At 38.2% G+C, this 10,972-nt stretch overlaps 1 protein-coding gene across 2 annotated transcripts; it reads left to right on the top strand.

The window, feature by feature from the left end:
* Positions 1-2,050: 2,050 nt before the first annotated feature.
* On the top strand, positions 2,051-10,756 carry LOC103403985 (bZIP transcription factor 16-like). Of its 2 annotated transcripts, none has more exons than XM_008342839.4 (13): positions 2,051-2,305; positions 3,201-3,372; positions 3,491-3,547; positions 3,637-3,711; positions 4,390-4,479; positions 4,578-4,637; positions 4,729-4,898; positions 5,284-5,338; positions 5,583-5,625; positions 5,704-5,990; positions 9,166-9,243; positions 9,336-9,461; positions 10,021-10,756. In XM_008342839.4, exons 2-13 carry the CDS (start codon positions 3,298-3,300, stop codon positions 10,132-10,134), a joined length of 1,230 nt encoding a protein of 409 aa, XP_008341061.1. In that variant the 5' UTR covers positions 2,051-2,305; positions 3,201-3,297; the 3' UTR covers positions 10,135-10,756. The 2 variants fall into 2 exon arrangements, with proteins under 2 accessions (XP_008341061.1, XP_008341062.1); XM_008342840.4 differs by having other exon boundaries at positions 2,111-2,305; positions 3,210-3,372.
* Positions 10,757-10,972: the final 216 nt, after the last annotated feature.

Here is a 10,972-nt window from a genome sequence, read left to right as displayed (position 1 = left end):
AAAATATGCAACAAGAAAATATGCAAATAGAATTTCAGGTCTATAATCATAATTGAATTAATTATTTGGACTTCGGGTCAAATTTAAAGTGTGGGTGAAAAATTATCAATGTTCTAAAAAAGGGCCTAGGCAGCCTAAGCACTAGGCGGTGGTGAGCCGAGGTGTTTTCTTGCAAATCGGTTGGAAAAATCAGATGGCCTCTAGGCGGCCTGGGCGGCCTAGGTGTTTTTTTTTAATGAAATTAAAAAATAAAATAAAAAATCCTATCTAAGTCTAAGTGGTTTAAAATTGTGAACTTGTTGTACATGTGTCATCCTACAATACTCCTTACTATGGTTATATGGCATATATGCTTAATGTGTTTTTAAATTTTGGACTTGTTGGATACTCTTTTACATCTGAGGTCAATATGCACTTATTTACAAGATATACAAGAAATTTACCTAAATCCGCCTAGGCCGCCTAGACTCTGCCTAGTCACCTAGGCGCTAGACGCTAGCCCGCCGCCCGACTAGCGCCTAGTGTTTTTTAGAACTTTGAAAATTATAACAACAACTAAGCTCGGGGCCAAAAAACATGGGCCAAAGCCCATGGGTGGGCTGAGCAAATTGGAACCATGCGGTCCAGGCCCAAACTTGGGCTGGAATGGGTGGATCAGGTTAAGGGGGTTCAGGCCCAAGGTAGCAAACAGGCTACCAAGGAAAAAACAAGGCCCAAAATAGGCCCAGATGAGGGTGCTGATCCAATGCAACGCGGTGCAGGTGCACCGATGCACCAGCTACAGGCTGGGATCATGTACGGCTCAGACAAATGAACTCGATGGATACAATTCAGTTCATCGTAGAACACCATAGTTATGGGCTGGTGTCGTTCGCGTGCCAAAAGTCCAATTCAGCCTAATGGGCTGTTTGAAGTTGGACCATGGCAGCAAAAGTAAACAGCAAGCCCAAAAGGGTGTTATGCGATGCAGGCCCGAGGGTTCGAGGCCAACTAGGCTTGGGTCTGGAAACCTAAAACACCCCAGTGGCACAGGGTGTTGGTTTTTAACCGAAAAAAGCTTCGGCATCACTTCAGGCGACTTTCCTTGGGTGGTCACGACACGGCGATGCATGGGAGTTCAATTGGGAACCCTAGGTTTGGACGGAAAATCAAGTTGCAATGTTGGGGGGGGGTCTGAGAAACCATTGGGGATTCGAAGAATCCGTTGAAAAATTCAACGATTTCCATCGATTTTTCTGAGAAAAACTCATCATTGCCGACGATGGTTTGGTCCCAAGCACGATTGCAGGTCATGATTTCCCAGGGAAAATGGTGGTGAGGCTATGATCGACTACGAGCGATGCTGGGTTGTGGTTCAATGCTAAAAACGGCGTTGTCTCAGATGGAGCATGGGTTCGGCTTTGGTGCATCGCGGCCCAGAGAGGCTTGCTTGAGCTCAGGTTCTGTCACAGGTCATGGGTTCGAAGAACCCTAAGAGTTTCCGATTTTTTCTTCTTTTTATTTTTTTAGATTATAATTCAATGCATATTGGCAAGTAATTTTAATGAATGAACATATATTTGATGCAATTCATGGCAAATATCAAATTTACATAATTCAACAATTATGAATATAATGCATACACAATTTATGTAGAATTTAAAATTCGAAAAACGTAAAGTTGAGTCATGCATTATGTTGAATGTTCATGCTATAACGGCTGCAAAAATATCGAGATAAAAATTGTTGTTTTGGAAGAATCTGATTGCGTGATGATATTGATTAACTGGTTTGATGCAGAAAGTTTCCACGTCAAATTCCTAAGCGCAACGGTATGAGCGTGTTGATAACGTGTTGTGGACTATATTTAACTGATATGGAAGGGGTCCAGCGGCTCAGAGAAAGAAAATAGAGAGAGATGTGTTTGTAGGATTGTAGAGGAATGTGTGTAGATGATGTCTTATTCCCTTTACACAGTGTCTTTATTTATAGTAATAAAAATAACTAGAATAAAATATAATGTACAATTTACACAATCACACTTAGACTAGAAGTTTATAACAAAAAATTTATTGTAAAGGAAAAAAATAAGTTGAATGACAAAAAAAAAAAAAAAGGGGGAACGAGGAACAACGCGAAAGAAAGACAATATTTCACTCTCAAATCGAGGAAGACTGAATAAGAAGAGAAGCTCCCTCCATCATCAGCCCGCCACCGTCAGCCACTCTCTTGTTTTTCCTTTCGAATTTCTCCACCTCCATTTCTGCTTCTTATTTCTTCAGCTCGCTCCATTGCCGCCACCTCTGCCTCCACCTCACGGTGATGAGTAAGTATCGAAACTGATTTCTCTGAATATTTTCCTCTATTTGTTTCGTTGATAGGATTATGGTTATGGAATTACAAATTTAAGGTTAGGATTAATGAGGTTTTAATTAATCAATTTCTCTGTTCCTCAATTGATCTTAGGGTTTGTATATTTGTTATAATTTTGGGATTCATGGTTTGGGTCAATTGATGTAGGATTTGCTAGAATTTTTTATATTTTGGCCGGAACGTTGAAAGGATTGTTTTTGACGATGAGAAAAATTAAATTGATAGTAGATATAGTCTTCTTAGTAAATGTCTATTATATCCATAAAGTGTTACACGGCACGCATTTTTGTTGTTGTTTAAGCATGTAAGTTTTTATTCATGTAATTTTCATATGATACGCATATCTGGGTGTCATGCTTGGTTCCGGAACGAACTTAGTAAGAAAAAATGATAGTAGATCTACAAGTTTGATGTATCTGAATTTGGTATGCCCTCTATTGACAAAAGATGTTTTTGGTTTCCCACTATAGGTTCTTGGTTTCTCTGTTATACGCTCTTGATTGATGTTAGAAACTGATTTTGTCAGAAAAGAAAAAAATGATAATTTAGCTACCTGATATAATTATTGTAGTTTTCTGAATGAATAGGAGTGCACAATAATAGGAATATAATTATCGGCTGATTGTTGGATAACAAGCAAGTCTTTGTTGTATGTCAGTGCTTCGGGTTTTGCCCTCTTTGAGTTCAATTATTAAAGATTTGATTTTGGATGTTTTTAACAGAATGTAAATGAACTATCCAATTCTGAGTGTTCATGATGAGATTGATTGGTAGATTGAGATTTCGTGCTTTATTTCATCCTGATGACCTTAATCTGATATTTGGGCATTGTTCATCTGTGGCCTAAGGCATTGAAGGCTGCTGTTGCCAACAGTGTCCTTTGGGTGATTTTCTTGTAGTAATTGTAGGATGGTTCGAAGAACTGAAGGCCGTTGATTTGGAGTAATGGGTAGCAGTGAGATGGACAAACCCTCTAAAGAGAAAGAGAAGGAGGCAAAGACAACACCTGCTAGTACGCAGGTCCATTTGTGTGTCCTTTTATTGTTTCTGTTATGATAATTTGAGTCCCTCTCATATTGGCAGTTAGCAAAGAGCTTTAACGTTTTTTATTTTTTATTTTTTAAATTCAAATTTGCAGGAGCAGTCTGCGACTACCAGTGCTGGCACTGTTAATCCTGAGTGGTCGGGATTTCAGGTTACAATGTGAAAAGCCTTAGTTTTTGGTATTTCTGTTTCATTTAAGATATCTTTGGAATTTATTGCGGGTACATGTTTGTTCAACAGGCATATTCTCCAATACCTCCACATGGATTTATGGCCTCAAGTCCTCAAGCTCACCCGTATATGTGGGGGGTTCAGGTATATTGGTGCCTATAAGACTTTTTTTTTTTGTTTAATCTTGATTCATGATCAACGAAAAAAATTCCTGATTATTCAACTTTTGGACTGCACTTTGTAAAACATTTGACTTTTATGTTATTTTTTACTCAGTGGCTTTTGGACATCTAGAGTTGCGAGCTGTAGGCAGTATATGGGAACTTAACTAAACATCTGTTCTTTTTTGACAAATCATTTGGAAAGTGTTAATAAACTGAAGACAGCATTGGTTCATCTGAAAGACCTTGCCTTTAAGATTTTTTGCAAGTTTCTGGGATACTGAGCACGTTAGCAAGAATGGGATACAGATGTAGGAGCATTATGGCTGTGTACTGACTGTCTTTAACCATGGGTTCTTGAGAATTAGACTTAGAAAGGATTTTTCTTTAGTTTGATGAAGTAACTTACTTTTCTCTCTTTCCAAAACAAAAACAAAAAACACAAAAAATGAAGTGACTTGCTTTTTTTTTTTTTTTTTATGTCTATTTCCTAACAGTCTACAATTTTGATTTTTTTTCCTCTTGAAGTTACAAAAGGAAGTGGGTAACGGTACTGAAAGTATTGTTGAAAATGGGACTCAATTTTAATTCTTTTGATGCTTCAAACTTGCAAACGGGCTGATAACTGGTTTATTTATATTAACAATGTCTAATTTTTCAGCATATTATGCCACCCTATGGTACCCCTCCCCACCCATATGTTGCAATGTATCCCCATGGCGGCTTATATGCTCACCCGTCTATGCCTCCTGTAAGTTTTTGTCTATTTTGCTTCAGCTGAATTACCAGTCTCTAGCCTCATTTTCCAGATGGCGCTAACTCTTTATGCCTTGCTCTAATTTTAAACAGGGATCTTATCCTTTTAGCCCGTTTGCTATGCCTACTCCAAATGGTATTGTAGAGGTTTCTGTAAGTTTCTATTGCTATACTATTTGTTGCTTAAGATAAGGTATTTTTCCATTTGAGTAGATGAGATAGAATTTAAAAAAATTCCATTTAGGGTAACATACCTGGAAGCATGGAAGCAGATGGTAAGCCATCTGAGGTCAAGGACAAATTACCAATAAAACGATCAAAAGGAAGCTTGGGCAGTTTGAATATGATTACAGGGAAGAATAACGAGCTTGGCAAAACATCAGGAGCCTCTGCTAATGGAATTTATTCCAAAAGGTAACTGATCATGTTTAGTGCCTATTGGCCTTTATATCAGGGATTCCAGCTGCCCCCTTACTGAAATATTTGGGTTTAAAACACTTTGGATGGAAAGGTAAAAAAAAAAGATAGGGAGATCAAAGCCTTCTATTTGATCAACTGTGTGTGTATCTTTTGTCTATTCCAATTTTATTCTATGAAAGTGATTGTGAAGGAAATCATTTTTGCATAGATGCTTGTCGTAGCTCATAATGTCTAGTAAGGATTGGATCCTTATTATGAAATCAAATCTAGGTCAGAGCAGTTCAGGGCAAATATGGTGTCTTTCCTCGGATCTGTCATTATTATACCATGTTTTCACATGTTAATTTTGGTAATGCTTGAATATACTTTGGAAATGCAGTGCTGAGAGTGCTAGTGATGGTACAAGTGAAGGAAGTGATGCAAATTCTCAGAGTGTAAGTTCCATGCCCATGTTGTTTATATCGAGCCTATTGTAAGTAGGAAGCCTGGTGTTGATGTTGCATTGCTTGTAACAGAAGTTTGGTCTATTTGAGGAATTCTTTATAATTCTTCTTAAATGGTTTATATCTTTATTGAACGGCTCTTGATTTTTTTTTCTTCCTTACATTTTTTTTTTCAAAGAAATAATTTTTATGCGTGCTGCTTCTGTTTTCCATCATATTATCCTTACTTGTGTAGGACTCACAATTGAAGTCTGGGGTCAGGCAAGATTCTTTGGAAGGTTTGATTATATTATTTTCTGAGGCTGTCAATCTTTACTTAAGAGATTTTACTAAGAATTTATATGGCCTTATTGCAGGTAATGCATCTCAGAATGGCAGTTCTGCACATGGTTCTCAAAATGGAGCACCAAACACACATACCGTGTTGAATCAGACGATGGCCGTCATGCCAATAACGGCTGCTGGTGCTCCTGGCGTTGTTCCTGGTCCTGCAACTAACTTAAATATTGGGATGGACTATTGGGGAGCTCCACCTTCTGCCGCCATGCCTGCAATGCGTGGGAAGGTTCCAACTACTCCAGTATCAGCAGGAATAGTTACTGCTGGGTCTCGGGATAGTGTTCAGTCACAGCTTTGGTTACAAGTAATATTTGTCCCTGTGTTTTAAATTCAATTTCTTTTCTTCTTATCAAGTTTTTTTACCTGCTCTTAGTTAGTCTGCTTTCCGTTAAGAGATAGTTTATAGATCTTATTAAAAAGAGGAAGAAGATTCACTTTGAGAATGCAAAGTGATGGTTACATTTTTGTGTTGCATAAATTGCATTCCATGTGAAAATTGGTATTTGTGCATGCTTTCTTAGCATTTAGGCTATCAATAGAATTTTGAACAGTTATATCTTGTGGCTGTAGGACTGTAGATGGATGTTGTTATATGAAAACATGGTGTAGTTAAGTCATTTGAGTTTATAGTTAATGGGTAAAACGAATTTTTCATTGCTTCTGAAGAAAGCTATAACCACCTAGGGCATCTGCATGAATTATTTTTCCGCAGTTATTCTGATTTTCATGCTTATTTGGAAGCGTAGTGCTATCTTCACACCTATTTTTACTTCTCACACACCCTTCTCAATTTCCGGCCGTCGGATCGAATGAATTAAAGAAGACCAATGGCCAAAAGTTAACAAGGGTGTGTGGGAGATAAAAATGGGTGTGTGAATAGCAATATCCTATTTGGAATTGCATTATGGCTTTCTTCTCATCTGAATTGCTGTTAACATGAACCATGTTAAGATTAGCAAGTCCACTAGTTGTGATTGTGAGTCCACGTGTTTACTTTGTCAAGTACTTGTTTTTATTTCTGATTGCTATTACCTCTATTATGACTTAGTATTCTACTAGACTTGTTTTGTGGCTATAACCTACACATAAACGCGATGTTCTGATTCTGGATGTGTGCTCTATAGTAAGGGGATGCAATATTTGTGTAATTTTTAAAGAAATCCCTTACTTCATACATATTCGAGGTAATTAGAGATGGATGCTTGACAACTAGTTGTTTGCATGCCCATACGTGGTTTTGTCAATAGGCACCGTACTTGTTAATTGCATGTTGCAAGGTTGGTGTCCTTCATAGGTTTCTCCTCAGATACATGATGTAGGATCACCCTTGTTTTGGGCTATCACCAGAAATTGGAGGGGCGGTAGATGCTAGGGTCTAATCTTAAGGTGTACGGTATAAAACAGTATAGTAAGTACTAATGTAAAGGGTTGGTAGCTCATTAATGGCCTACAAATACTTGTTTGTGTTCTGGGCTGGGAAGCAGTAATTTAAGAACACTGTTTTGGTTATTTTCTGTACTTTGTGTCGATTTTGATGATTGGTGCTGTCAGAGTTCGTCGGATATGACTTTTAAGTTGGATTGGGAATTGGTGAGTGCAGCCTAGGGATGGGTTACGTTGAAGAATAAGGTGCTGCTTGATGAATGGCTTTTTCTGATTTCCTCTGGAAAGGGAGCCATTGTGGCATAAGGTAACAATTACGAAATACAGGTGGAGAGAACAGTTGGGATGCTAGTGTAGAGAGACCAAAGGGGTCTGATTCAATCCTTGGAAGGACATGTCTGAAATAAGAATTGACCAAATAGAGGAACTATTTAACACTGAAACAAGAAATAATATAGGTTCATAACTGGACTAATTTAAAATCAAACCACAAGCTAGTATGAAGTATTACCAAAAAGAAGGAAAATAAACCTGTGATACATCAACTGCAAAAATGCCTAAAACAATAAAAGTCTAATAAGACTGGTCTGTCCAAATATTATCAATCCCATTATAGTACATTACCAAGAAATCTTCCTTACATTGCCCTTGAAAGTTTGATGTGTGCAACCAACATCATTTGCACCATATCAATCTTTTCATTTTTCCTCATTTATTTTTGCGGTTTGGTCATTTTTGTTAATGAAGCAAGGAGTACGAGTAGCATATATGTATGATGGAGTAAGGACTGCCGGAAAAACTCATGAAGGACAAGTCGAAAGCTTTCCCATAATTGTAGGTTACATTGAGGCTCATCGTTAAGTCCTTACCTCTTTACATTGGAAATGAATGAGTTAACAGGACATATCCAAGATGATATTCCTTAGTGTATGCTTTTCGCATATGATATAGTATTGATAGATGAAACTCAAGAGGGAGTAAATGCGAAGCTAAACCTTTGGCGGGAAGTGTTGGAATATAAAGATCTTTGCCTAAGTAGGTTAAAGACAGAGTATATGGAGTGCAAGTTCAGTGGGAATGGAGGTCCAAATGAGTTAGGGGTGAAGATTGGAGATCATGAAGTACCAAAGAGCAAACGCTTTTGCTATCTTGGATCTATCTTGCAAAAGAACAAAGAATTGGATGAAGACGTCAATCATAGAATACAAGCTGATGATGAAGTGGAAGAGTGCATCAGGTGTGTTGTGCGATCGTCGTATGCCACTAAAGCTGAAGGGAAAATTTTGTAGGACGACAAGAAGGCCAGCGAAGCTTTATGGCACGAATGTTGAGCGGTGAAGCACCAACACATACACAAAATGAGTGTAGCAGAGATGAGAATGCTTCGTTGGATGTGTGGGCACACGAGAAAGGACAAGATTAGGTATGAGGATATCCGAGGTAAATTGGGAGTAGCCGAAATTGAAGATAAGATGAGAGAAATTGGTTAGGGTGATTTGGACATGTGAAACGAAGACGTACAGACGCTCCGGTTAGAAGATGTGATTACGAGACAGAGGCTTAGGGCCAAAGGCGTAGAGGAAGACCTAGGAAGACTTGGAAAGAGACTCCAAGAAAAGACTTTTGGATCTAATGGAAGACATGGCACAAAACCGAGTGCAGTGGCGGTCTAGGATTCATATAGCTGACCGTACTTAGTGGAATAAGGCTTTGTTGTTGTTGTGGTCATTTTTGACCTACATAATTCCTACCCCATAGAGCATCTAGACTCCAATTTGTTGTGCAGGTGGATTACATATTTGAGTTGAAAGTGTCATGTATGATATTTCATTGATATTATGATTACTAGCATGGTAAATGTTTCTATTAGTTTCCAGTGAACTTGTATGTATTTTTGAGTGAATGCTGAATTCCCTTTTTGGGCGAAATTTTGTGGTATGTGTTTAATATCAATGTTCTCTCTCAGATTCTGTGTCAGACTTAATGGAGTGTCACAAACTATACTTTAATACAGTATCTAACACGTTTTCAAGCTCCTCTTTGTTTTTCACTTCACCACATTTTTAAGCACCCTCACCTCTTGTTTTTTGACTCAGGATGAGAGAGAGCTTAAAAGACAGAAAAGAAAGCAGTCAAATAGGGAATCCGCTCGTCGATCTAGGTTGCGCAAGCAGGTAATTTTCTGCCTCTGTTAATTTTCTCCCACTACTTGGCACTGTTTGTACCATATGGACTCATCTGATGTATATGCATGATTCTGAATTAGGCGGAATGCGATGAGCTGGCCCAGCGTGCTGAAGCCTTAAAAGAGGAAAATGGCACTCTTAGATCAGAAGTTAACCGGATCAGGAGCAAGTATGAGCTGCTTCTCTCAGAGAATACCTCTCTAAAGGTAACGTTTAATACTTGGTTTGTTTTAGTACCTATTATTTCAAAAAAAAAGAGATTATATTACCAGCTAATTCCCATCCTGCCTTAGGGCACAAAGGATCTGTTGAATTTTCACTATATTTTTTTTTTTTGGAATTTATTTGTTTTCAATCAATACAATCCCACTTACCCACTTACTAGAAATTGTTCGAGCAAACCTTGATTTAGGATTTCTTTGATCCAAAACAGAGTTTGCTAACATTCGTGATCGTGATAGTTTTTTCACATATTGCGTAGCAAGCGACAATTCAATTCGACACAGATGTTTTCACGTAAACTCTCAAGGAATTAAAATTTTCATTTAAAATGTCTGGTCACATTCTAACTCCTTATAACATAATTGATTGGATAAGCCTCGGGGGTAAGTGATGCACTATCAGTCTGATCCAGATTCTAGTTTTTCATTTCCCATAGAAATATGTGGATCCAGACTGCAGATAGCTGTCTTGGTGGGAACTTGAATGGAAATGTAATTTTGATTAGGGAGTCCCATGTTAAACCGGACGTGCTACTTTGTACAGGAGAGGCTTGGAGAAATTCCTGGTCACGAAGATGTACGGTCTGCCAGAAGTGAACCACATTTGAGCAATGACACTAAACAGATTGCACAAACAGAACGGCATGGCGGCCTCTAGAATGAGTAGCTGAGCTTTGTGCTGCGTTCTTGCAGGAGCACAATCTAACCTATTAGCAACAGGGAGTTTATTTTGCATAGCGTGTAGTTTGACCTTTGTCCAAGTTTTAACCTTTTATATTTTAGGAGATGTTTACTGTTGCAGATCGTATTTATTTCTGCTTGGGCCTACCTTTAAGAGTTGAAGGCCGAAGATGATATGTCTTAAGAGTATGAAATTAATGTCATACCTTTACCTTGTTTGTTTCTTAAGGGTAGTCGCATTCGCACTTAAAATTCAGTATAGTATGCTCCTTGGATCCTTCCTCCTCCCTCCTGACTCGAGATCATTGTCTGTGTGCCTCAATCCTCACTTGGAGTTTGAGTCTTCCGCCTTCAGTCTTCGTCCGTCGTCACTCGTCAGCCCGCCATGCTTGATTCCACCTCGTCGAGCGAACCCATGCTCCAGTAAAATCATGTAATCCCTCTTTGAGATTTTTCAATTTTAATGTGTTTTGGTTTCTGGAATTAGGGATTTTCAGATTAAGCTTTATTTCTAGAGTGAGCCTATTGTTGACCCTGATGTTGGAGTGAGCCTATTGCGGGATGGGTAATGCTATTTACATACTCTTTTTTACTTTTTATACTCTTGTTAATTTTTGTCTATTCTTTCCATCAGACGATCAGAAATTGAGATAGTATGTAAAAAATAAAAATAAATATGTAGATAGCATCACTCTTGTAGAATTACCGATTTCTGGGATTAGGGATTTTCCAGAGTGAACCTATTGTTGAAATCGACTAATATCAAGCACAAAAGTTATCATTTGAAAAAACCAAAAGAATAAAAGTTATCAGTA

This window comes from Malus domestica, chromosome 16 (assembly GCF_042453785.1).
Source record: "Malus domestica chromosome 16, GDT2T_hap1".
NCBI lineage: Eukaryota > Viridiplantae > Streptophyta > Magnoliopsida > Rosales > Rosaceae > Malus > Malus domestica.
This window is presented reverse-complemented; position numbering and strand designations above follow the sequence as displayed.

Coding starts and splice junctions, on each gene's coding strand:
- LOC103403985 (XM_008342839.4), top strand. CDS start 3,298: ATGGGTAGCAGTGAGATGGACAAACCCTCTAAAGAGAAAGAGAAGGAG. Junction 4,480..4,577: donor CTCACCCGTCTATGCCTCCT/GTAAGTTTTTGT, acceptor AATTTTAAACAG/GGATCTTATCCTTTTAGCCC. Junction 5,991..9,165: donor AGTCACAGCTTTGGTTACAA/GTAATATTTGTC, acceptor TTTTTGACTCAG/GATGAGAGAGAGCTTAAAAG.